Source organism: Synchiropus splendidus, chromosome 6, assembly GCF_027744825.2.
Source record: "Synchiropus splendidus isolate RoL2022-P1 chromosome 6, RoL_Sspl_1.0, whole genome shotgun sequence".
Classification (NCBI taxonomy): domain Eukaryota; kingdom Metazoa; phylum Chordata; class Actinopteri; order Syngnathiformes; family Callionymidae; genus Synchiropus; species Synchiropus splendidus.
In genome coordinates, this window is record NC_071339.1 from 5,142,520 (window position 1) to 5,169,466 (window position 26,947).

Here is a 26,947-nt window from a genome sequence, read left to right on the forward strand (position 1 = left end):
CTCTAATACGAAGCACATTCGTTTTATTTTCAATGTATCTATAAATAGCAGTTTTCATTTCAATTTAAATAGAAAAAAACACATTTGAAACGTCCCAATGTTACATTTGTCAAAGTATAGTGATGCTTCTAAATGACATAACATTAAAAACTTAACATTGAACTGAGCATTGATACATTCTTTCATTCTATTTAGAGATGTGGTGGTAATGACAGTTCAATATACATATATACTAACATTTTTGTGAGGGGCTACATCGTAACTAGTGAATGAAAGGTAGAATATTAAACCGTCAGCAACTTCTAGAACGGTTAAGCAGATGAATAAGTGCATGTTTGCATCCCTTTTAAACACTCCTCAACCATGGCACTGCAAGAGTATATTTCTGGGCTCATACTATGTGCTGACGCTTGATATACTTTTTACCTAGGTTTAAGGAATAACGACAAATGTGAGCAGTAATTTAGAAACTAAGGTTGAACACACTCAAGAGTGAGAGAGGGCTTCAAAAGGCAAAGACGTCCATTTCAAAGCCTGAAAACTGAGCCAAATGTGTGTTGTACCTTGCTGCCGACTTGGGAAGTCAGTGGGGCCGGTAAACACGTGGACAGGAGCCGTGCTCTTCCCTGCTCAAATCACAGCTAAGTCCACTTTGGAACCGCCGTTCCTAAGTTCTTCAGCGGTTCTGCGTCGCTAGCAATGTGGTTTCATGACAGGTTTGTGTGCAAACGTTAGCGGCTCGTCCCGCGCCGGTGAGCTGGTGGACGGCAACACAGGTGCTTGTGTGTCGTTTTAGGAAAAGTTACCGACCCAAACGCGCGAGTCGGTGTCGGAACACCGCGGTTATGACGAGTGCAACCACGGAAGAAAGGCGTGAGTGAGGACGTTATAACGTGAAAAGTTCAACTTACCGGAATCATGCGACCACAAATCACAACCGTAAACAGCGACGGTATCACTCCGCCCGCGCTGGCCGCTGAGGTGGGGGCACTGTAACTAACTTGACTCACCCAAGGGGAGCGGAAAAAGACGAGAAAAAAACGGGTCTCTCCCTCGCTTCCTCACCAAAGTGCGCGATTTTTTTTGTGTTAAACTTTAAACAGGGAAAAGTAGTTGGAGAGCAAAGTAGGAAAACTCGCGGATTTGTTGTTGTTTTCTGAAGTCCGTGACGTCATATCCACCTGCTGGGGTAGACGTCGCGCTCGTCGTGTTCCGAGAAAAGTCCGGAGTCGAGATGAAGCACTTTAGGAGCGGCTTTCTGCGGGGAAATCTGGCGACGCGCGTTTACTTTTGGCCCAAATGTGACAGCAGAGAGGGGCGCTGTCAGGAACACTCATGTAGGAGCTGACTAATTACAGCCCGGACGAATATTTCACTCTTTTCCTCCTCATTCTTTTGCTCCAACTGTGCTGCAAATCCGTGACATGGAGATTAGTAACCATGCAGCGCGATCATAGACCACATAGTCTAATTTTAAGGGGCACTAACCGGGGAAATAAAGTCATTCAATTTAAGACTATAACCGTTTTCTTCCAGCATATTAAATGAACACATCAAATCTGACTGTTTATGTTTCCATCTCATTCAAACAAAACCTTCATTTGCGACAAAAATAAAAGTAAGTTGGGTTTGTTTTACGACTCGGCGTCTGTGATAAATGTACCGGTGAAATCGAGATGAACCTTTCTCTTGGTAGACAGCGCCACCATCTGACCAAAACCCAGCATAATAAAAAGATACAACGTAGTCAACGTTTTCCTTCTCTCAAACTTTTTTTTTATTTGACAGTAATGCATGTTTCATATTATTAGAATCAATAAACAGCAATGAGCCTCAATCTTTGTATCAAAAGCTTCACATTTCCCTTGTTTTGTTTCCCACATGCTTACATTATCACCCACTTCTTATTCTTATTATCCATAAATTGTGTATTTATTATTTATTTTCACACTAAACACGTACATATTTGAATCCCTTTTTCACTTGTGCTTTTAACTAGTGGACTGGAAGATGTTGACACAGGGCGAGTCTCAATATTTATCTTACCAAATGCATTATACCTTTAATACAACATTCCCTGTTGTCAAACAAAACATGTTGGACAGTCTTTGTTTTGTTGAGTGAAATTCCATTATAATCATTTCTATGTCACGCAATCTAGAACAGAGCAGTGGATGTTGACATAATGGACTGCACACACCTGAACAACATGGTAACTATTGCCAGAATACCTTCAGTGTATCATTGTTTGATGTTCATAAACTAAACTAAAACATTCACAAGTGTTTGCTAGTGAGAAATCAAAGATCATGTTTTTCCCCACGGAGAAGTGCTTCATCTGTGGTTTTCAAATCCAAAAAGAACAAAACAAAACAAAAGATTTGCATGCCATTTCATGGCGTCAGAGGCAGAAGGTCATGTGGAGACGTTTGGAGGTCAAACTGTCTTGGACACCCGGAGAGGAGAGACGGGTTGGACGAAAAATGCCGTGAAAAAGGAGAAGAGGAAGACGACTAATGAGCTTCATGGATGTGGTAAATGAGGACACGAAGAGGATCGATGCAACAAGGGAGGGCAGGTTCAAGTGGAGGATACTGACTGGCCGTAGCAACCCCTGATGGGAAATGATGAAGGTCAATCGTAAAGCATCTGCTCTGTTAACAGGTTCTTTATTTGAATGAAAGTGTCAGGCACACGTTAAGAGTTGAATGTTAAAGCACAGTGACTGTTTTCTTTTTATGTTACTTTTTTTTTTTAGACTAGTCGACCAAACTCAGTTTTAGAGTTTGTAAACATTTGAGTAAGAACCATGTAACGTCGTCCCAAAATAGGCATTACAGCAAGGAAAGGATGGCTGCACCACTGACTGTAATTACACAGACACAGTGTCAAGCTAAGGTCATTTAAGATGTATTTTCGTTCCATTTTTTAAAGGATAGTATAAACCCTGCAGTGAGTTAAAATGACAAATTCTCTTAGCGTATACGCTGCAGAACTATGAGTTACATTACCACAATTGCTGCGTGCCAAGTGCCAAGAAACACACCAGTCCTCAGAGACCTTCAATTCCCCAGCCTGAAGCCACAGCGCAAGACTTTCAAAGCACAACACATATCTGTGTTTCGGTGCAGAAAAGCAACTGAATGAAAGTCATCACCCCCGTGTTTACGCACGCTTGTAAACCCAAAAGTCTCCTGCGATTAATCTGAGAATATGGAGGCATTTATGAAGTCAATGTAGTACATCATGTGAGCCGTCTAATTCCTGGGCGGCCTGATCTGCATGTCAACACAGGATCTCTCAGCTCAGCCGAGCCCAACATCTCAGTGTGTCGCTCTGAATTTATTAGCATGTTTTGTCTGATGCTGTTGTGTGGTGCGGATTAAGGGCGGCGACTTGATTGAGTGTAGCCGCAAATTAATTGAGGATCCCTATCAGCTATGTGATAGCCTCTCCACACTCAGCATGTGTACAACAAAGTCATTAGCGCCTTGTTAATTAGGTAATTAAGCAATTGAACAGCAGCGCCTCTTCATGTTCGAAAGGGGATGAAGTGATTTGTGGTGTTTCCCCCCCGAGGCTGGAGGCCGAAGCCTTCGACACGTAGGTGAGGAGAGTCTATTTAGGTTTATCCATTTAAGGCTCCCATGAAATTCAATTGAAAAACCTGTTCAGATGCACACAGCAGATGCATTGGTACCAGAGCAGCCGTCCAGTACTGCAGCGAGCCTGACAGGGAGCGTGGTAGTGAGGCAGAAACCTCAGGAGAACCAAACTGGCGGCAAGTGGCCACTCACTAGTTTCTCATGAGACAGGGGTGGCGCGATACCTGTGGAGATGTTGGTAGGAAAACATGAAAGATGAGGCATTAGAACTTTAACGTCTGGTGAAGCAACTCTGTTTTTAGAGAGCAGGAATTCATTTCAAGTGAAATTGATTCTCACTGGCAGAGAAAACTACGAGAAAAATGACTGGAAATACACATTGTTGTGCAACAATTAATTCAAAAGTAAACCGTCATCTAAACTTTATCCTATACTATTAGAACCAAAGAAAATAATAAAAATGAATTATTAATATTTTGAAAGGGACAATTACACAAGCATTGTTTTCAAATATATGCAAAAAAAAAAGAAACACTGAAAGTGAAGAAGGGACTTAAATAAACAAATCCTGCTGTAATTCAATGAATCTAATATGGATCCGTACTTTTTTATGTTTCGAAAAGATTTTAAGTAAAATATATATTTTTTTGTAAAATAAACTGTAATATAGCCTTTTAACGTGCATGTGCTGCTGGACCCAAACTTTACATGACAGACAGAAAAAACCTCCACAGTAGACATGCTGATGCCAAGCGAGTGGTGAGTCGGCAAGGAGGAGCCGACGCATCACAAACCGCGGGCGGTGCTTCATCAGACCGCCGGCTGTCACGTGTGATCGGATTTTGTGATCGGCAATGACAGGCAGTGATCGCATTCACCGATCACGCAGAGATCAGCCTTTCATAATCGGTGGCCGATCGTTTGGAGCATCCCTAGTAAAAATCCATATATCAGCAGCGTTGTATAAGCCGCGAGAAAAAAGTAGTGGCTTATAGCCCGGAATATACGGTACTTATAAGAAGTACCGTAAAATGCTGACTATATGGCGCACTAAATTTAAGAAGGAAAACGGATGATGATTTTCCACGATCCCGGTTTAAAAATGCTCCGTTTTGAAAACGGGGTCCAGCATCGAGACCGATTCTTGACACAAACTCGGCAATAGTAAAAATAATAGTGCTCAAAATGCACGGTTTTCGCTCACGAGTCCAAAGTTCCGGCACCACAGGCAGTCACGAAGGACATGTGGGCAAAAACGTATTTTGAGCTAAATAAAATGCCAGTGATTTCACTGGTTTGATGTGACCAGGCTCAATATTTTGACGACATGGAGCTCATTTCACCATAAAAATCCATTTACTAGCCACGTTGTTTGCTTATAGTCCAGAATCGACATTACTGTTTCCGAAGATGGGAGAACAAGCAAGTTGGAATTGGGCAAATACACCACTTGATTTTTATGGATTTTTGTGGACTTTTACCTGTGAATGAAATCATGAGCAATATACACAGTGCAGAAAAAAATAAACTCAAAATGTTCATGAATTGAACACTCTCACTGCCTGGGTTCACATCAGAGTTATTCAAGTCAGTCAAAGAAGAATCCGGAGTTAGCAGCAACTATTTAATCGACCCACATAAGTGCACCTCATCCCTTAGAAAACATGCCATCTGATGTCAAGTGTTTTTTTCCCTCTCCTTTTCTCCCCATTCAATTACTTTGAATCAGTTCACCAGACGAATCTGCATTTTCATGTCACTGAAATACCACAGAACATAACATAACAAGTGGAAAAGCAGATACATCCTTTCAGAAGTTTATTGAAAACCTGTGAACATTCATTGAGGCACCATTTCTAGAGAACTCTGTGCTGTCAAGCAACACAAATCTGACATTTTATTCCTCAGTTCTCAATACATAAAGAACATAATCAGCAGAACTAGTGCCAAAGAACAGTAGCATATTGAAAACTAAAAGAATGGCTACCCCTTAAATCTACATTTATGATAACGCTAAATGAAATGGATTTGTGCTGAACAGGCTTTCTAAAAGGACCCAGGTGAAAATAAAACAAGGCATCAAGTCTGTCATAACTATAAAAATATATTGATAACTTTTTTTAAAATTGAATATAAAATAATACCCTTGTGAAGGTCGTGGAGAGGTCAAGGTTTCTCTTTGTTTTAAAGTGCATTATCTAATGTCTTGAGCGGCCTCCCTCGAAGGCATGATGTTCCATGTGTGCTGAAAAAAAAAGGAGTGATTCATGGTGAGGATCAACCTGAAAAATGACAGCAACCCATTAACACAAACATGGATTCATTCTCAACATTTCAAAAGAATTTTCTACTCTGGTCTGTTTTCTTTCAGGAGTTATGGTCGTATGAGAGTGTATGTGTCCGGTTGATCCTCAGGTGTGGGGACCAATTCTTGACAAAACACTTCCTTATGAGGACCTTATGCCAAGAGTGTGTGTGTGTGTGTGTGTGTGTGTGTGTGTGTGTGTGTGTGTGTGTGTGTGTGTGTGTGTGTGTGTGGGTGTGGGTGTGTGTGTGGGTGTGTGGGTGTGTGTCCGTGTGTCCGTGTGTCCGTGGTCCTTGTATTGCTATACCTGTGGGGACAAATTCTTGGAAAAACACCAACTTTTGAGGACCATATGCATCTGTGGTGACCTTTTCTACATCTCAGTAGAAACAATTGTCAGCGACAACACACTGCTAGCCCCAGTGTTAACAACATTTAAAAAGAGTATTTACTGCTATTATATCATCAGTAAATCCCATAGGTAGAAAGTTAAAATACTTTCCCTTCAACAATGTAACAATTTTCAGTACTTTCAGCCAGATAAAAGTATTATGATTTAAAGGTGAACTTCTTTTTGGCGTATACTAAGGCTGTCGCTGTACACTATTACTACCAACAATGACAGTATTAAAATGATAATATTTCAATGTAAATGTAATAATATCTGTTAATTATCCACTGCTGCATGAACACATTGTAGTCGTACTACTACTGGTAGTTGGCGGCAAGTAATTTGCACACAATTCATCATCAAAAGAGGAAAAAAATATAAATAACATTTAGCATGAATTGAATTGATAACATGTTCCTTTGAGTTACATTTAGAACAGATACAAAATGTGTGATTAATTTGCCATTAATCGTGAGTCAACTCAGCTGTAGTGCGATTAACTGAGATTAAAATTCGGAAGCCATAACTGAAATTTACTTTACAACAAGAGTTTTCAGTTGCTGACTTCCTTTAGTGTCCACTAAGGAGCTTGTGTGACCGACGCAGGATTCATGACTCTGCTCTTGGCAGCGGTCTGAACTCTCTGAGTGTTTTTCTAGTTTCATTTATTGAAATGCATAACTCAATGTACGATGACAACAACGAAGAATTCCAACAGATAAGTTGCATAATTGCTGTCATTGTTGGAGGGCTTGGCTGAACACTTTTTTTTTTAAATAGTTTAAAATCCATTTGTCACGCTTCACAGGAGCTCAAACTTCAGGCTCCCCCTCATCTGCTGCAGAAGAATCCACAGTGGATGAGGAATATTGAGCAGGTAGGGGCAAGACCAGTCTATTTCTGGGGCATTTCATCACTCCGGTCGCCCTGCGCTCACTGAACTAGCTTCCAGTTCCATAAAACAAACTCCTTTTCCACACATTCATGCACAATTATTCCTAAGAGGGCTGATACAAGAAAGCAACTACATGCAGCACACATGGATGTGGGACAGAGAGCATACTTACATTTATAAAATACAGCTTTAAAGGAAATACACGGCAGGAGTTCATGGACCTTTCCCAAGATAGTCGCTTCATTAGCCAGAGAGGCGTCTCTATTCCACACTTGAACAACATCCTCCCGATCTCGAACGCTAACGCTGACACCGACAACCTCGTCGTCTAGGGGGTTAAAACAAATAGAGCTCACAGAGCTGTAAATATAACTCCATCGGCAGAAACATCTATATTTACCTGCGGCACAGTAATCTGCAAACTGCTCCCCGATGGTGGCAAGTAACAATTCTTTCCAAACTGCAGGCTGGAGGAGGAGAGGTGCAAGAGTTAGCCCTTTTTATCCAACAGTTAATGATATAAATAATGGAGAGCACACATCAGAGCCATTAATGCTGCAAGAAACGTTGCTTAAAAATGCAATATTTAAGAATCCTGAAGTGGTTTCGAGGACAGGGTGTCTAGCCGAGAATGGCGCCAAAGACACCACAGCGGCGTGAAGAATTCAACAACAATGTACCCGTCACAGAAAATCCAACTCAGATTCAGGGATGGCACATTAAGAGATTAACTGAGATGAATTTATCACAGCCAAAACCAAACCCATCTAAAGGACAGAGATTAATCACGTAGAAAGTTTCTTTCACTGGGAAATTTTTCGGAACATCAATTCCAATTGATGGATGTAGAATGCAAGTTAAAAAAAACAAAGACGGAAGCATAAAAACAAGTATCTTATGCCTCAAAGAGATCAAAGTTTGCAAACAGATTCAACTTCATTTTGATCATTGTGGTGCCAGATATGAAAATGCAATGAGATTCTTATTGTTCTTTTTATTATTTTTTTTTTTAAATCAAGACCAACCCCAAGTAAAAACATGAAGTACATTTGCAACGAAAATGTTTGTATATGATGAGAAACATGGGCAACTTAACTGAAACATAAATGCCTTGCTTCATAACTCAAATACACTCAGAGCCCAGAAAATTGGGTTAAAACTTATTAATCCAATTTTCTAAATGACACTTAATAATAATCTTCAGCTTCCAAAAAGACTTTCAACGTGTTGAAAATATAACTGAATTAACTGAGAATTAACAATTTGACCAAAACAGTGCATGTTAAAGTGAACTTTTTGCATCACTAAACTACCTATAATAAAACATTTTTCCATGATTCATTCCTTCATTTCCACTGAGCTCCATTCAAGCATTCTTCTAGGAAAAACTCACACGGCAATAAGAATGTCGAGCTTATAAATATGTCCCAAGTTTGAGGTGACACATCGTGATTGATCCGAGTTTTTATGTGCACTAGTTCCCGTTACACCTTAAAAGGCGTCATAAAATTAGCAGCTTAGCCTTTATTTATGGCTCTTAATACTTCTGAGACACAATGTACATCCTACAATAATCTGCTATAAAATAATGAATCTTGATATAATGGAAGTCTGGCAGACTTTTTTTCCCTCTTAAATTATGAATATATAAAACCCTGCATGACACTAGTGGTAATATCTATAGTATATTTATGTTGCATTTTGTTGCATCCTTGTAGAAGACGACTGAACACACTTCCCCGATCATTTACAGGTATTGTTATTAATGACATTGCACATATAATACACACAATAATTCCCCATAATAATAATGATCATCTCCTCTATTCAGAGCTAAAACATTTAAATGCAATCAGTTAACCAAAAAACAAGGATCAAAGAAACACCTACTGTGCTTTCCTTTGGTATTTTCATCTTCCACACTCCTCCTTTTGCATTGCTTTCCTCCTCCCTGTCGCAGCAACAGACACAAGAACATGACAGGGTGATACTTTTCAATTTAAAAAGAAGATCTTCTTGGTCTCTCCATCACTCCGCTTTCTGGCGTCAGCAAAAACGTCACATCTGCAAAGATTCTAACTTATTTTCTTCACCAATGTCATGGCATAGCACGCTGATTTGGTCCCTCAAACATCAAATTTCAAATTCTTAACTGCCTAAATTTCAACAAGCAAATCTCTTCAACAAGGAAGAACAATTGAAAGTATCAGTATCAGTATCATTTGAAGTTTAAATCTGTGTTGTGGGGGTCAGTTTCACACATCACTCACTGAGGTGGCGTTTCTGAGGGCTGCGGTCACATGACAGCATGAAGGTTGTAGTTGCCAACTTTTTCCAACTGCTTATCGTTGCATTGATAATCTAGTCTTGGTGCAAAAGGCAAAAACAATGTGGGCTTTGAGAGTGTGTTAAATTTGATACAAATCCAGTATCAAACCTTTGGTGTTTAAACGGCTGCATAAATAACATTCACTTTCCTCACCAAACAGTACAATAAAAGACTGGGTGTCCCACAGTGGTACCTGTCACCACTGGCGCGAAACAGCGGCACAAATTTTAGTGGTGCATTTTAGGACCCTTATAAACTTTCAGAGCGCATTGTAAAGCTCTGCCAGGCCAAGTGACTTGCTCTGTATAGAAAGTATAAGGATGTGTTTCATGGAAACAGGCTTATACAATTCGTGGAATCATCATTACTCATGCGCTTTAGTACTTCGAGAATAGAATACAAATCTCGTTGTACACTGTACAAGGACAATAAAGGCTATTCTATTCTATTCTAAATGTGGATGCAAATGCAGAGGGTTCAGCGTTGAAACTTACTAGTACTATTACGAGTACTATTATTGTTAGCGGTTTAAGATCATGTCAATATGCTCAGTTATTTCGATACTTGATTGCACAATATTGTCTTGATATTTGTGTAATATTGTCTTGATATTTATGCTGGCTATATGAATATTTAATACATAGATACTGTTGCATTTGTGACGTGTTTAACACTTATGTTTTACTTCTGTATACTGGAGTCATTTTGTTCATTTCTCTGTTGGCGAGTGTGAAGTAAAACACTGTTTCACATAATACTGTAGGCCATTATCGGATTTTCCTCCTTTTAATGATGGCTCTTATAGAGTCAGAACATTAGTGTGCCAAGTTCAGCAGAGTCTCACCAGAGCGGCCGTCGCTCCCCGCGCATTAAGTGGTAGCTACATCTTAGGGGCAGGGCAGACACCGGAGGGATGTTGTTGTAGACACTCCAGAAGAGCTGCACAACGAGAAACGCATTAGTATTGCTCTTGAGGCAAGTAGTGACACAGAGATGAGGTTTCATGAAACACTATAACACACACTGTGTACTAAACCAAGAGCGCCACCTACTGACCTCTGAAAATCACTAATAATGTGATCATAAATTAAGTTACTTAAAATTCGTTCACTAAGGTAAAATATCACAGTTCAGAATCAAAACAAGAAAATAAATAAATGCACCGATGCGACCCCGTGAATGTCTGGGTCCTATCGAGACGGATTGCAGCTCAGATTTAATAGTTTTTAGTTAATTGTTGTTATAAATGCTGCTGTCATATTGTAATCGTCTGGCACATATGGTCGCTCTGGAAAACAATTAACTTCCAAATTAATATCAAACCATTTCATAAAAAAGCAGCATACTGTGTTCCATCTGCTGATCACCAGCAGTTTCTATCTGACAAACCGAAGGAGCTGAAGACTCCTCTTCTTATCAATCCATCAGTGCGACTTAGTCTGTTGTTTGCGCTCATTTTTGGTGGCAGCGTTCCGATCGGTTATTTGCTCTGTGTGACCTGCTGTTGTGATTTATGGATGTTTATGGATGACAGCATCGCTTACGTGCCTCCTCACAGTTTTGTCCAGTTTATGTCTATGGTGGCAGATTTTACTGCCACTGTAAAACAGGTTTTACTGCCAAAGAGCGAGAGCATAAAGGAAATGTCATCGGTTCGCATGGTAAAGGTCAGTTTCCTCGACTAATTAAAAAGTGGATTCTGTCTGTATCCTGACTTCCTTTCGAGTCAGTTAGCTAAATGGCCAGTTGCTCAGATTTGAAGAGGTGAAGAGGCTTGGTGTCCGAAGCTGTTAGCCCTTTGATCATGCCTGGTCATGGTTGTGACTGTTATCTGTCTGTCTCACTCAGGGTTCTTTTTGTACCGGACCTGATGGCAGAGCAAGACGTGCTATATTAGCATAGCCATTCGAACTAGCGACAAAGTTGGTGTATAAAAAAGGGTTGGAAAAGCAGGGTAGGGGATGTGAATAAAGGGAGTTCACATCAAAACACAACTTTAAATGTTGGTATTATTTAAAGTTAAAGTAAACAAAATGCGTCTGCCCACGTCGCCGCCGGAGCCAAATGATGTCAAAATAGCGACTGGCGTGTACAGGTTCACAAACACACAAAGCTGTTGGATATTTGTGTCGTAAATAGTCATGAGGAAATGGAAATGTATGTAAATTGTTATGTGTTGAATTACAACTCTATTGACAGAGAATTTGTCACGTCTTAATGATTAGTCAACATATCAGCCGACGACATGTGCAGGTTACAAAACACGACTCATCTGATCGTAGTGCTGCAAATGTTAAAGACAAACAGTGTTAAGTGCTGTTCTGAAACACTAAAATTGCTCAAAATGTGGTTGTGCCGACGGTCCAGAGCCTCAGCAGTCTGCGACTTTAGCAAGGATGTTGAGAAAGGGTGCCCCAAGTTTGTATTTGGTGACTATATCTGTGCAGAAGGCGCGTCAGACATCTCACCAATAACAGTGACCCTCCATGCCTCGTCGACCAATCAAATGCAAGTCTCATGACCCACAAGATGTGGACAAGTGCAAGAAGCCGTGGGTCTATGATGGCATGACAATTGGCAAATTTTGGCCTAGTTCAGTAAAATTACTGGGGAGAAACACTGCAAGTCAATGGCTACCAGTGAAATATTCATGTGCAAGTAAAGCTGCCGCCACTTGCCGCCCATTTGGCTCATTGCATTCAATGATATTTCAAAAATGTATCAAATTACATACCGTAGATTAAAAAAAAAAACCAACATTATGTGAGTAAGTTAGCAGTCTGGCCAAGGTTATACATATATTCACTGCTTCATTGGGATATTGGATGTAAAGGGCTGAAATGTTGTACTTATGCAAACATTTTTGGGGAAGTCAATGAAAAAGAACAAAAAAGAAAGCAAGGCCACAACGGTCCCATACGGCACTGTCTGTTCAGGAAAGAAAAGCATGCATGCTTCGACATGAGTGACCCGCGCCGATACTTGCTCTGTCATGTGTGACTCTGTCTTCTTCAATGTATGCTCCTCAATGGTAAAGGTCAGCACTAAGCCATTTAATTTCAACTGGAGTCCAACTCTACTTGTTTTAATATTGATTAATTTCAATGCATTGATACTTGCTTTCAAAACAATGTCCAATTTATTTATCCAACCGGTTCAAAACGACTGGAAATTGTTTTTAAAGCATGATGTTCCATAGGCCACTAAAATGGACAGGAAATTTTAAGCAAATGAAGAACTACACATGTTCCAGTAAACAGTAAGTTTATCTTGACATTTGCTACATGGAGGCAAAGCTGTTTCAGTGTCAATGCTGCATGCAACAAAAGAAGTGTGGCGGCAGGTGTTGAAAGTGGTGTGCAAATACAAGGGCGTTAAATATATTGGCATGAACAAACATGATCACTGTCCCAGGTGTTGGTAGCACACACTGTTTTAAAACACCTCACCTTAACATGCAACGCTCACAACTGTTTTCATGAACCATCAAGCATTGTTTGTTTTACAATCTGGAACAACAAACCAGGTTAATAACATAAGTTTAAATGACAGTACATGTGCGTGATTTCTCATTGGACTGGGGCAGTAAATGGAAAATGTGGACTGGCCCATCAGTAGATGTATGACCGACAGGCGATTGGGTTTTGCTGCATTCTTCACTTGTGGCTGGTCAAGGACACTCACCTGGACTGTCTGGACTGTGTAGATCTTCTTGAGATTTGACTCACATTGTGCAGCTGTTGTGCCCGGTAATGATCTGTGGGGGAGATCATGACCTGTAAAGATCTGTTCATTGCAGCTTCATACATAAAAACATTTCCCACCGTATGCAATTGAATGTGGTCTAAGAAGGGAACGTAAGCCCGAGCGTCTGTACTCAACCTATTTCTCCAGGGTAGAGGAGCCTTTAAAGGTCACAGCGAATTGAACCCATGAAATAAAAGCAGTGCAACTTTTGATTCATGTGGTTTGATCAACCTGGTGCTGTTCGCAAAACGAACAAGAGTCAATTGTTTTGACTTTTTGTTTGTTCCATAGAAGCTCGGGCGCAGACTGAACATCCAAACTTAGTTTCACGTTTGGAGAAACAAAACTAGTTTGTGTTGTATGAGCCAGAAATTGTGTCAGTGTTTTATAACAGGAAGGCTAAAATTACCCACAAACGATTTCTGGCAGACGCAGACAGCGCCAGGGAGTTTGGCTTGAAAACAAAAGTCTGAGTCTTTTTTGGGGGGGTTTCTGACACCTCGATGTGCTTGAAGTAAACATGACGGTGACGACAGGCTTGTTGAAAAGCGACGGCCCTGAATGCCATGCTCCGTCAAGAGCAGCTGGAGGAGGCTTTACCTGTCTAACCAAAAGGTCCAGGGTGAGTGCAGCGGCAGGGTCTCGGAGTCTTCCTCCCGGTGTTTCTTCGTGATGTTCTCCAACTCTTCCTCGTCGATATCAATGTTTGGTGGGGGAAGGTTCGGGCTGCTCAGGGCGCCGCGGTCCATCTGCAGCTCCGCCTGACCGGCGGAACCGGACATTTCAGCAGGGAACAGGCGGCTATGTTGTGGCCAAGGGAGCCAGCGCGAGCTTCCGCAGTCAAAACTACCCGGTTAGTGTTTTATCGCCACACACAGAAACCGTTTTTCCGCCTCCCGACTGCTGACGTCTTTGCGTCAGTGGGCAGAGTCGACGCCGCCGATGGGCCAAAGGAGAAGAGGAAAGAAGAGGCATCACTCTGACAGATTTCTGAGGAAGGACTGTCAAACCGCGTCTGTCAAGCGCGTCACCTGTCATAAAAAGCGAAATACATCAGTCATTGCTGAGGAGGCCCATGAGCAGAACAGAAAAACGGCACAATATGTTAGTATGAATCCATATTTGTCACCTGTTCATTTTATTTTCTCACTGATTACACTGAGCAGTCCATGTTGACTAACTAAACCTGTGATCAGTCTTTATTTTATTTTATTTATATATATATTTTTGTCAGCACTTTATTCCAAAGCACTTTCCTAGTTGGTGGGATCCCCACTGACCATGGCAATAAATTTGATTCTGATTCTGATTCTGAAAATGAGGAAAAATCGCAATCCAAGTCGAACAACATATGCAGTGGTACCTCAGTTCTCCACCACAAACCGTTCCAGATGGCTGTTCGAGAAGCGATTTGTTCGAAATCTGAATCGATTTTTCCCATTACAATGAATGGAAAAAGCAATAATGTGTTCCAAGCCTTAAAATAGTCTTTTGTAGGAGTGAATGTAGAGTGTCTGCTGCAGGTTTCATTGAAATAGTCATTCAAATCCAAAGGCTTTAGAGCAGAGGGTGCCATCTACTGGCCAGTGAAAAAGAATGCACTGTATCATGAAGCCTCACCACTGGATTAGTCATAAAAGCATGACCCTCGGCTGCAGCTCTCTGGAGAGATAATATGACTGTGTTCGCCTACTGCATTATGACATCGCGAAACACAAGATTTCACATGACACTCTTACCTTTCTCTTTAAAGGCAATGTGGCTTGAGTGAGGGTTGACGTCATGAATCTTCAGGAGGGGCAAGACAAAAGTGATGAGAGGCGTCATGCATTTGTGTCGGAGTGAGGAGGCCTTTTACGCTCTCGACCATGACGCTATACAAAGCTGACAGCAGGGGGTGCTGTCGAATCACTACAGGAAAGGCACCTGATCTCAAACTATACCTGATCTCAAACTATGGAAAACGTTCTATTCACAGAAATCAACGGCCAGATTTTCCAAAGATACATTTTGCCATGTCGATCGAGGCTGAAAACGCACGACAGGAGTCAGAATAACGAACGAATTATAATGAGAGTACAGTATATATATATATATATATATATATATATATATATATATATATATATATATATATATATATATATATATATATATATATATATATATATATATATATATATATATATATATATATATATATATATCGGGTTTGTTTATTTCAAGTTTTACAGCTCAAAACCTCGGGCGATTTCAACTTTGGCCGCTAGATGGGACTATAACTACATTACTGCAGCTCAGACGACACACAAACCCGTTGTAATTACTAACCTACTGCTACTTTATTCTCCAAATTTGTCATATCGTTGTAATGTTTCGTATCCTTTTTTCAGAGACTTTTTTTTCCATATTCCTGCCTGTAATTATATCACACCGACACCGTGAGTAGATCATAAAAAAAGTATTTTTCAACATATCCTGGACTTCAGTTTGAGTTTTCCTCGTTAAATCTAAAAATTGATTTTACGTTGCTTTTTTTCTCCTTTCCACGTTGTGGCTCACATTTTTTTCCAATTTGTACTTTTATAAATTATCGTCAATTATCGTCGTCAAAGAATATTTAAAGCCAAAACAACGTGTGTGGATAGTTTTAGTCTGAACCCTAACATTGACCGTAAAACCTCAACATGTTTGTGATGATTTCAAACACATTTCTGTTTTTCCATAGCTGTTTAAATATACCGTGATGTTTGGTGTTTGTGCCTCTTTAGACTTCGACCTCGAATCAACTTTTCCCATTTGAATCCAGATCCACTGGTGAGTCCACGCATAGCCCCCCCACCCCCACCCCCCGCCCCAGTCAACGTCCCATCTCCTCCCTCCCTCCCTTCATTTACCCCGCGGGATGGGTGAGATTCCGACGGTACGTGAACGCATCACGGACTCCAGCTGAGGTACGTTTTCTCTCGACGGGTCATGGACGCGGCCGCCAGCGGATCGGTGGGGGCGGATCTGTCGTCTGGCGCGGACGGACCGGCGGCTCCAGTCTCGGTAGGAGCGCACCGAGCGCGGACGCGTTGATGTGGCGACACGCACCATGGCGAACAGCAGCAGCGGCGGGTTCCGGGAGAGCATCCCGTCCTTGCAGAACCTGGCGCCCGCGGCCTCGGCGGTGAAGCTGGCCTCGCTGGCTCTGATCACGGGCGTCAGCCTGCTGGGGAACGTGCTGCTGTCCGTGCTGCTGCTGAGAGACCGCTCCCTCCGCAAGCCTCCCTACTTCTTCCTGCTGGACCTGTGCGCGGCCGACGCGCTGCGCGCAACCGTCTGCTTCCCGTTTGTGATGGCGTCCGTCGGCGGCGGCTCGGCGTGGCCCCTCGGCTCCCTGGGCTGCAGGCTGGTGGCCTTCGTGTCGGTGCTGCTGAGCTTCCACGGCGCCTTCCTGCTGCTGTGCGTCAGCGTGTCCCGCTACATGGCCATCGCCCACCACCGCTTCTACTCCAAGAGGATGAGCGCGTGCACGTGCGCGGCGGTCATCTGCGTGGCGTGGACTCTCTCCGCGGCGATGGCTTTCCCGCCCGTCTTCGACGTGGGCACCTACAAGTTCATCGCGGAGGAGGAGCAGTGCATCTTCGAGCACCGCTTCATCAAGTCCAACGACACGCTGGGCTTCATGCTGATGCTGGTGGTCGTGGTGGGCGCCACCCACGTGGTCTACATCAAGATGCTGTGTTTTGTTTACGATCACCGCAAAATGAAGCCGGCGCAGCTGGTTCCTGCTGTCAGCCAAAACTGGACCTTCCACGGACCCGGGGCCACGGGACAAGCCGCGGCGAACTGGATCGCTGGCTTCGGGCGAGGGCCCACCCCGCCGACCCTGGTGGGCATCAGACAGGCCGCGCACCCCGGCAACCGCAGGCTGCTGGTGCTGGATGAGTTTAAAATGGAGAAGCGGATCGGCAAGATGTTCTACATGATCACGCTGAGCTTCCTGCTGCTCTGGGCCCCGTATATAATCGCCTGCTACCTGAGGATATTCGTGCGCGGGGCCCCGGTCCCGCAGCTCTACCTGACCGCAGCGGTGTGGATGAGTTTCGTCCAAGCGGGAGTGAACCCCATCATCAGTTTCCTTTTCAACAAGGAGCTGAGGCGGCGCCTGAGAGCCGGTTTCCCCTGCTGCCCCGGGACACAGACTCCCATGGAGCCGTACTGTGTCATTTAGCGCCACACACTGCCAGGAAATCTCATGTTAGAATGTACACTAACTTGCACATACCATGTGTGTCGACCCAAAAATACTATTCATACCAGACTGGCATATTCAAAATAGTTTCTACGAAAGGACGTTGAGTGTCATCGGAGGTTGTCACTCTTTGTTGAGGTGTCAGTGGCTGCGTTCACATGGAAACCTATATGTAACCTATATATAACCTATTTTTTTTCACATCAGATAACACTTACTATGACCGCACATGTGTTAAACACAAGGCCCACGGGCCAAATCCCGGCCACCAGGCCCTTTTAAGTGGCCCGCAAATTTAACTATGCAAAGTGGATGCCACTTAAATTCAGTGCTGATTTACAGTGAACCAAAAATGCCATTCGACAGTCAGTTTTTCAAATATCAACAAATAATCTTCAACATCATTGTAATAGAAGATTGTTTTGAATGAAACAGAGCAGATGGTAAACTACAGATTAAGCTAAAATTTAGCATTACAGCGGTCAAAGCTGATGTGTAATGTAGAAAAAAGAAAGAGTGAATAGTGGCAGGTGCGGGTGAAAACACACTGCGAATCGTAGCAGAGGCTGCACGGTCCAAGTTCACGGTCCTGCCGCAAAAAGTTCCATGCCCCACTTTAGGTCACACTGAAGAGTTTTCTTTTTACCGCATGCCATCATCTCTAAATATTTTCTAGCTATAGCCTCTTGAAATGGTGAAATGAAGGTTTAAACCAACCCAAAGGGTTCATGGAAAACCGCGTTATAGTAGCTCCAGACTGCATTTTAAGTTCTGATCCATCATCAAGGTCTCACTCGACCCGAAAGTACTTCACACATTTCGAGCTTTTCAAGCGTATGTCTCGCCAGTCTCTATTATACCTGAGAAAAGAAGTGAGATGTGAAGTTGAGCTTGAGTTGTTTTAGCCTGTCCATGTGCAGCGTCCGTGTTTCTGGTGTTTTCTGAGAGGAGTGCTGTAGGCGTGTACATGACGCACTTGACAAGCCCATGTGTGAAAAGTGGCACCATGTCAAACAAAATAGACCCGGAAACAAACAGCAGCGATTACAGTGCAGTCGAAATCCTTCTTAGACTAATGTACATTAACACCATTATATAGGATTAATGTTCTGCGTGAGCGATGACAGTAATCCCTCCTCCAACATATGGTGGATGGCTGGGGCACGATGGACGCACAGACGTTCATGAATATGAATGGCAATACATATATTCACTTTTATGTCCAGTTATTTTCCTACCAGTTCATTGATGACCACACACACATCCCCCACAGCAAAAACACTACATTTGTTTTTTGTCTCGATGCGCACAACACCATGAGAATGACACCATATGGTGTCACAGTTTCTTATGCTTGTTGCTAATGTATATTCTGGCCACTTCTTTCAAGTAGCTCACCTCAATACGAGAGACACACCACAAATATCCACCTCTAATATGTGAAAGTCTGATGATAAAATCAAGCTGCTGTGCTTGTAACTCGTTGGAAAGCTACATAAAACAACAGGAATCTTTTAATAAGTGTTACGAACATATGGTGAAACATATGGTGGACCAATTTAACCCTGGGAGTGGGTCAATTATTTATTTCCTTCATGAGTAAACTGGACGTAGAAGGAGAAACGGTTTGATTCCCAGGTTGTTACTGTCCATGTGAGCGCAGCCGCGGACCTGTTTTTCACTCTGCATGTCGGTATATTTACTCCAAATCTGTGGCTCATTTATGTTCCTCAATATTCTGAAATGCCATGGACGTTTGTGGGTGGAAACCTTTTGACAGTCAATGTTGGTCTGACATTTGTGTATTTAAGAAACATCTGTTTAGTATCGCTTTACTTCTCTTTATCATGGCGACTATATTGCAGTGGTGTTTTAAAGGTTGGATGACTGAAACGCACTTGAATCCCACAAACAACACAGGTACTTTTCAACATTTTTCACTTTTTATGATTGTTGATTACAGAGCTGTGTTAGCTGATGCATTCACTTTAAGAACTATTTTGCTAATGCTATCAGTCGTGGTGAAGAGAGGAACAGTTTGCGATCTTGTCCAGGAGTGCTGGACATGTGGGGAATTTGGGAACCAGTCGTCTTGGATTGTTTATATTTCTAAGCAAATAAATGAGAAATGGATGACGAGTTTTTTTGGTTTAGATTTTTGTCTTCTATAATGTAATGTATTTTGTTAAATAACATTTTTCCCTTTATGTCTGAATGTCATATCTGCAGATATATTATGATTCGCAACACAACCTACATTTTTTCATCGTATCGGACAATACTTTTTATATTAGATTTCTCATGGAAAAATGTGTTTGAAGAATCGTTCAAGTCACCATTCATCTTCCACCCAATTTCCAAGGTCAGGTTGCAGAAGCAGCCTCCGGCACAAAGAAGCCCAGACTCCCCACCATTCCCTCCACCATGACCTGTTTCTGTCCTGAGGAGCAAAGATGCTCTTGCCTCCGCAACTTTCTTCTTTCAATGTGGAAGAGTGGTGGTTCTTCAGCTCTATAAGATTCCAACCACCCTGTGAAGAAAACTCAACCACTTGAGCCTCCATCTTGTTTTGTCAGTCACTAGCATAAGCTGAAAACAAATGGTGGAATATCAAAACAGACCGGAATATTAATTTAAATACAGTTATGTAGAACATATACTGTTATCGTGGCATAATCCATAAAGGCAAATAAACTAAAAGTTATTGCTATTAATGTTGATTATATTTCTGTAGAAATTTAAAATGTGTCTGGAACAACTTTTTTAAACAATACAGCTTTTACACGTTTAGTTTTATATCCATAAAAAAGATGAACCTTTTCAATGACGAATGAGGAAATGTGTCCGTGCTGTTGCTTGTGGATGATGTCATGCAATACATGGTTCGATATCATTTAAAACAGTGCAGTTGACAAACATTAGCCTGACGCCGGCGCAACACTAGTATAGTCGATGCATCGTTCGCACGTTCCTGGAATGAGCTGGACGGAAGGATTCCATAAGGACACTATATTCAGTAGGTGGATGTTGAGTTACCTGGACACCATGGAGGACGACAAGTGAGTGTCAGCTCCACTGGTGCTGTCAAGCTGTCTCATTACTTGTAGAATGAGAGAATGAAGGTCCAAATTCTAGGTATGTGACATTCAGGATGCCTTTAGATGTGTTTCCACACTGGAAAGTTTGGGCTTTTTTTGCCTTTTTCATGAAGCGAAAACAAATACTGACAACTCCATAATACCTTAAATGAAAACTGTTCCCCAAGAACCAACAGGTGAGTCCATTTCAGCCCCAGTCGGTGATACACAGACGCTGGCAAGCGTGCAGTGTTTCTAACCGGATATGTTTCTCCAGTTAAATATTAATGAGCTCTGTTGTACAACTCCGTCTCCCGAGTGCTGTTGCTCCTCAATGTGTCCATAACCATTTGATCCCAACATGCCTCCATGTTCCTGACAGCTGGCTGCGTGCCGGTGAGGTCTCACCATGCTCCTCGGCTGCTGGAGCTGCCCCAACGGCACGTGTTCCTCCTGCCACGTGAACACAGGGCCAGTGTTTTTGGTGCATCACTCCAGGGCTTCATTGTGATGCCGTGGAGTGGTGACTTTCATTGACCCTTTCAGTTGATCTCAAGAACTTAAAGTGAGGATCTAGACGCTCTTCCTCACTGAAAGTTGCATTTCCTTACAGAATTTGACAAGTCAGTGGTGTGTGTCATGTTCCACGGTTCGAGTATGGGATCCAAACGATGAAGGGACTTCAGTGTGGCACGTTTCTAAATAATATATAATGTGCAGGGAAGAGCTACTTTGATCTGTATTCAAGTCATTTAGTGAGTTGTCATGTCAGATCTGTTTTAGTTCCTGAAAATGAGGACACAATAAGGAGAAATGTAAGGGGAGAAAGGGGCCCCAAGTTCACACTTTTTCTTCAGTGAATTTGCGATTTTTCTTCTAGTGTGAGTGAGGAGGAGCGAAAGAAATTGTGTCTTTACTTGACGCCTTTTCAAGAGTTGTGAAAACAGTAACTGTCATGTGTCTATTTTAGAGTGGTATAGTTTGTAAGAGAAAACAACTCACCTGTGTCGCGAGCCGTGTTCTATAAATAATCATATCTCTCTATGAAATTGTGACGGGTCGATGAGGTTTCATGAAACAGTGTCATTAGTTTCAGAAGGTGGAGCTCTTGGTTTAAAAAAATGATGCAAGTTCACGTCTAAAATGTTAAGTTTATAAAGCATACAGCACCAACCGGTGGCCTCTGAAAATGAGGACGTTATTTCATGAAAACCCATAACTACGGTGGGGTATCGGTAAATTGCTTCAAACCGTCCTCACCCCCATGGACTTTTATGTGCTCTATTCTGACTCAGCGTCACATGTTGATACATCAGGTTTTCACTTGGAGCATGTTCTGTCTCCGACCATGGAACGATGGACAGGTTTTTTACTCCATTGAAACACCTATGCGTCAACATGCAACACAGACGGCCTCCTTTGTGGTCATCATAGGTTGCAAATGTCGACTTTGACATCGGCAATGTATTGCGCCATTGTTTCAGAGGGTGCGTCACATGCGATGTAATTCACTGGAAGGCCACAGGGTGAAGTGCATCAGGGCTCAACCTTTTGGACCGTTCCTGTCTGCACTGCCTGCTGCAATTCTCCAATGAACTTATAGAAATAATACGATGACAAAATGCACAAATAAAGGTCTCTGAAAAAACAAAAACACATATTTTGCTCTATTTTTCAGCTAGGTCGAAGCATTATATTTAATATAATATTATATATAATGTTTGAAATTGGCCACTTTATTTATATCCCATAAAAGATTTAACTTTCGGGAAAATGTTCATCCATCGAGAATGAATTGACATTGAAGCCAGAGAACTGGCGGCAACCATCGCTAAAGCATAAAATTGATGGGAGCTATTGTTTTACACGTTGGACAAATCTAATTATCGCCTTGAGCTCAGAACAAATCCTCTAAATCATCGTCTGACAGCGATTAATTTCATGGCTGCTTCACTGCTGCTCCTGCGCTGATGAAGAGTTCAGACGCTGCCAAGGTGAGTCTCCGTCGTCTGCTCCAAAATGTCCTTTTTTTTTTTACTTCAGTGAGGAAGGTAGTCAATGAGGAATGTGAGGTTTAATCGTCATTTCAGGGATTCTACTCAAAAATGGAATTCAAATTTCATCAACCGTGGGATTGGGTGTCTGACATGCTTTATCAGAATGTGAGTTGAAGACATTCAAGTCAAAACCAATCTCAGGTGGATATTTTCAAAACAAAAGTGAAATAGTCCAAATAACAAACAATATTCAATGGAAAAATAATGGATCAGAAATCCAATACGATCACAATATCTACGACATACAACCGGTTCATGTCTTTAGTCACCAAGTGAAGGGTCACAAATGACAACGTAGCCTGATCATTGACCTTGAGATGATAAAACACCACGTCCTTTTTTTTTTTTTTTCATCTACTCAGGTTGCCATGATCAGATTCCTTTTGGAGCAACGACATCACATGTTCACTGAGCATCAAACTTTGGCTATTTGTTGACTGTGGAGAAACACCATGAGCTACAACGTGATCCATTCAGCTATAGTTTTACAGGATGAAGTGGAAGGACTGTAAGATATTGATATTTAAAATCCAGCTCATTTTGATTCAGACTTCCTTCCTAGATCTCAGTGACCGGCGTGGCATTCCTCTTCGACGCAGCCTAACAAATGACAAACGTCAAACACGATGAAATATAGATATTTTTAATCAAAATACATTTGAACCTAAGTTGAAACAAGCTTTGGAAGGCCAGCGTGTCCTCAAAGGAAATAGTCTGGGTACTGCTGTGGTGACACGCACTTGGATCGTCCCTCCTCCACGGTGATGCACTCCAGGTTGGGCAGACACGGGCAGGTGTGATGGAGTCGTTTCCCAAAGAAGGGGATCTGGAGAGAGCAAGAGCTGCTGCGTGATGACGGCATCAAACAAGGCGAGTGCTTTCTTAACCGACAAATATTTACTGGATTCTGTCTGTGACATGTACTCAAGTTAATATTTCCATTCTGTGTAGTTATAGCTACCACTTTTCTGAACTAGATTTGATTTATTTATGACTTAAGTGTATCATGTTAACTTTATCAATGTTTCCATAACACTGACCTGAATTATCAATGAACAAAACACTTCCTAGTTTTGTTATGAAAATGTTGCTTATTATCATTCCTCAGCCAAAGGTTATTAGTTATAAACACGCAATGACTTGACATAAGTCACATACAAGAAGTATTTGAAGCACACAAGAGATTAGGTTACATAATAATAAATAGTAATAAAATATAGAATATTAGAAGGGAATATTTATCTGCATTTAACGTGTTGATGGTAAAAGATGTGTGAACATCTCTCACTTTATGGCTCAGCGGGTGACAGTCGTCGCCTTCCTGTCCCATCGGAGTGCACATGTGCAGGCTGCGGATCCACAGACTCACCGCACAACACATCCCTCCTCCACACTGCGTGTCCTTCTCACAGGCCTTGATCAAAAACACACACACACACACACTGTTGTAGACACCTGCAGAAGTATTTTCACCATATAAGCACCTACAGTACAAATCATTCACACCCTTGGAACAGGTTTGAAATGATTTTTATTTCGCTTTTTCAAGGAAAGCCTGGCGGTCAGTCAAACAAGAGTCCAGTTCAGCCATGAAGTTCTGTCTATTTGAGATATACTGCTTCACCTTACGCTTTTTATTTGATCATCATCATTGGTGTCATCTCACGATAGTTAGAGTTATCAAGATAAATAATAGTAAAAATAATAATAACCAACAAAACAGAATGATAAATAAATAAATATCTGAAATTAATGTACAATACAATGTCGTTGTTTTTTAAGTATTAAAAAAAATCACTTTAGTCCCATTTCAGCTTTTTAAAAAGACACCAAATTATTTCAAAATAATATTTTTTGCCTTTCATTTAGGCTAAAAATGTGTGATATGATTTCGCTCCATCTATCCAGGAATATGATTTTGTCTCCATTATTCATATGAATTATTTAATTATTTATATTGTTTTTTTGCTTGTGTTATTAATAACAAGACGGAATATTGAAAACACAACTTAAAACTAAGTATGACTTGTATTTCTCTAAAGCACGGTTACCTCAAATTTTTCCACAGACCATCTCACATCACTGTGATAAGTGCAGTACCTCTCCTTGTAATGTAACTCATGTGTTTCATTCCTGTCCATCACTGTGTCGCTTTTGGGAAAATTACTTTGAAACGATGTCCAACATATTTTCCATAACACTTGGATTTCCACCTCAAGTAACTATATTTGGTCTTCCTGAGGCACTTTACATCTGATCAACAGGATGTCATAGCTTTTCCTTCTTCTCCATTCAAGTTGAAAAAAAAAGCCTATACAATTAAGAGTAATACTGGAAAGTTTCTTTCCTACTTCAGCTCACTTGACTCCCTCTTCTTAGACTAATTCCTGGTCAGAGATTTTTATTTCACTGTTTTTGATGCGCAAGATTTCCTTCTCCAGTTTCAACCTCTGCCTCCATTTTTTATATATTTATTTTAATTCTATGTATCATTGTTTATTTTATTGTCGTCACTATTTATTTAGTTTGTGTGTTCTATTTTAGGTTAAAAAAAATGGAAGAATGACATATTAACGTTGTTGTTTTTCTTTGTTGTCCTCTAATAAAAATATATACAGAAAGAAAGACTGATTCATTTTATTTTCACTGACTATAGCTATACTTTTATTTAAATCTGGATTGAAATAATGGAAATGAGCTGCATTTTAATGATATAATATCCTGACTGCACTTACCCCAGTGATGACTGCCGAAGAGCCGCGGGACACCAGAAGCAGCGAGAAGAGCAGAAGCAAACAGGACCTCATATTGATGATTTGTCTTTGTATTCCCGCGTCCCTCAGGGCGAACAGTGAGGATGCAGGGCTCTGCTGCAATTGCATATGTGACAGAGTGCCGAGACACGTGGCCTTCAAACTCATTCTTTTCCGCCTGCCACTGGTTTATAAAGGCAGCTCGCCATTCACCAACCCTGTGACTCACTCACACCAGCATCACCCCTCTGTCCGTGAAGATGTAACTTTCCCCACAATGCCAGTGACGTATCATTTGACGGCTCGTACTTCCATCATTGTTGATGGTAAACATTTTATTCCGGAGGTCTCCATCCTCCGCCTCGAAGGCCACGTTTTCTTTTCAGTCTTCCTCTCTATGGAGTGACTCCAGGCTTTTTCATGAAGGAGCAACAATAGCGACGTTGAGTGCCTGTCGAGGTCTATTATTATGAGATCAAAAAGGACTTGATCATATGAAGTGATGTTTTATTCACGCCTCTTCAACTTCAACTGTGCCAAAGGTAAGAACAGCAAAAAAGTTTTGTCGCGCTCTTCAGCAGTAGTTCTTGATCCATGCAAGGTTTAAAGCGAATACTTTGGTCACGAAGCTACATGAGCCCTCCAGAGCAAACCAGGCGACAGGTGTCAGAGTCAGGTCCACCATGGGCTGCGCTTGTTTCCAGTGAGGACCATCCTCCAACACTTTGGAAACTTGACACACATCCACACAAATATGACACAGCTACGGCCACCGATAAATTCAAATTCAAATTCAGTTAGTTTCAATCCGTTTTTAGTGTGGGTTGGTCAGTTTTCATTAGTTTCACTTTTTGAAAAATGCTTGGTTTCAGTGTTGGTTTTCGTTCAGTATGGGGTATTGGAACTATTGAAATAGATCACAAAAACAGTCAGTCATGAAAATGTCAAATAAAAAATGCATTAAATTTGGGAAGCTGACGCTTTTGTCCAACTACCACCTTCGCGCTTGGTGTGAGATGACTTGGGCGTCCTGGATGCCTCTCTGGTGAGCTGTCTTTGGAGAGACCATGTCTCTCAGCTGGACTGGGAACACACCTGTGTTACCCCAGCGATAGGAGACAGTAGAGGTGGGATGGTAGGAGGACAGATCCAACTGCTTATTCTGTGTCAAACATCAACAACGGCTCAATTGTTGTTTTTGTGGGTCAGATTTTTTTTTTATTTATTTGAGGAATTGCATTATTCACAGGCTGCAGAAATACAGTGTTTTGTTCATGTGCTGGTCGTATTTACCATTGAAACTCTTTCAATATGTAAGTCATGAAAGTAAACAGATACAAACCAATACAGCGCCTCCTGACTGAGTTAAAATTTACATTTTTAAATGCAGATTTAGGATGTAAATATAGTGAAATGTGAAACCATATTTCTCCAAATTTGTAACGTTAAACTTTAATATTGAGTGACATGTCACAGCCTCATAATGCCGGGTCACATTGGTGCCAAGAGTCTTGAGCCGTACAGACTGTACAGTAGATTCATGATCAA

The 26,947-nt window shown here is 41.6% G+C and overlaps 4 protein-coding genes across 9 annotated transcripts in view; 1 reads left to right on the forward strand and 3 right to left on the reverse strand.

Annotated features, from left to right (window-relative positions):
- The window catches only part of foxp1b (forkhead box P1b), a 169,131-nt gene extending 167,909 nt beyond the window's left edge, over positions 1-1,222 (reverse strand). For 4 of the 6 annotated variants that reach the window (XM_053866984.1, XM_053866981.1, XM_053866985.1 and 1 more), the window contains exon 1: positions 912-1,222. The gene's annotated coding sequence lies outside the window, so the exon portion shown is untranslated. Of the gene's footprint in view, positions 1-563; positions 720-911 lie in introns of those variants that run through there. The other 2 variants (XM_053866986.1, XM_053866982.1) reach the window with 1 other exon arrangement.
- Positions 1,223-4,552: 3,330 nt separating this feature from the next.
- On the reverse strand, positions 4,553-14,235 carry LOC128760657 (eukaryotic translation initiation factor 4E type 3-like). Its single transcript, XM_053868234.1, has 7 exons — positions 13,873-14,235; positions 13,210-13,282; positions 10,370-10,464; positions 9,087-9,147; positions 7,597-7,663; positions 7,369-7,524; positions 4,553-5,850 (listed from the first exon to the last, which is right to left on the reverse strand). The coding sequence occupies exons 1-7, from the start codon at positions 14,052-14,054 to the stop codon at positions 5,804-5,806; spliced, it is 681 nt and encodes a 226-aa protein (XP_053724209.1). The 5' UTR covers positions 14,055-14,235; the 3' UTR covers positions 4,553-5,803.
- Positions 14,236-16,236: 2,001 nt separating this feature from the next.
- gpr27 (G protein-coupled receptor 27) lies at positions 16,237-20,085 on the forward strand. The gene has a single exon (XM_053868280.1). The coding sequence runs from the start codon at positions 16,370-16,372 to the stop codon at positions 17,489-17,491; it is 1,122 nt and encodes a 373-aa protein (XP_053724255.1). The 5' UTR covers positions 16,237-16,369; the 3' UTR covers positions 17,492-20,085.
- A 3,261-nt stretch (positions 20,086-23,346) lies between these two features.
- On the reverse strand, positions 23,347-25,453 carry prok2 (prokineticin 2). Its single transcript, XM_053868843.1, has 3 exons — positions 25,382-25,453; positions 23,935-24,060; positions 23,347-23,472 (listed from the first exon to the last, which is right to left on the reverse strand). The coding sequence occupies exons 1-3, from the start codon at positions 25,451-25,453 to the stop codon at positions 23,347-23,349; spliced, it is 324 nt and encodes a 107-aa protein (XP_053724818.1).
- Positions 25,454-26,947: the final 1,494 nt, after the last annotated feature.

Excerpts from the sequence above, each read along its gene's own strand:
- LOC128760657 (XM_053868234.1), bottom strand. The coding sequence starts at position 14,054 with ATGTCCGGTTCCGCCGGTCAGGCGGAGCTGCAGATGGACCGCGGCGCC. Across the intron at positions 7,664-9,086 it reads AAATACCAAAGGAAAGCACA|CCTGCAGTTTGGAAAGAATT; the intron begins GTAGGTGTTTCT and ends CTCCTCCTCCAG. Across the intron at positions 5,851-7,368 it reads TAAAGCTGTATTTTATAAAT|CACACATGGAACATCATGCC; the intron begins GTAAGTATGCTC and ends TTTTTTTTTCAG.
- gpr27 (XM_053868280.1), top strand. The coding sequence starts at position 16,370 with ATGGCGAACAGCAGCAGCGGCGGGTTCCGGGAGAGCATCCCGTCCTTG.
- prok2 (XM_053868843.1), bottom strand. The coding sequence starts at position 25,453 with ATGAGGTCCTGTTTGCTTCTGCTCTTCTCGCTGCTTCTGGTGTCCCGC. Across the intron at positions 24,061-25,381 it reads CTTCGGCAGTCATCACTGGG|GCCTGTGAGAAGGACACGCA; the intron begins GTAAGTGCAGTC and ends TTTTTGATCAAG. Across the intron at positions 23,473-23,934 it reads GTCACCCGCTGAGCCATAAA|ATCCCCTTCTTTGGGAAACG; the intron begins GTGAGAGATGTT and ends TGCTCTCTCCAG.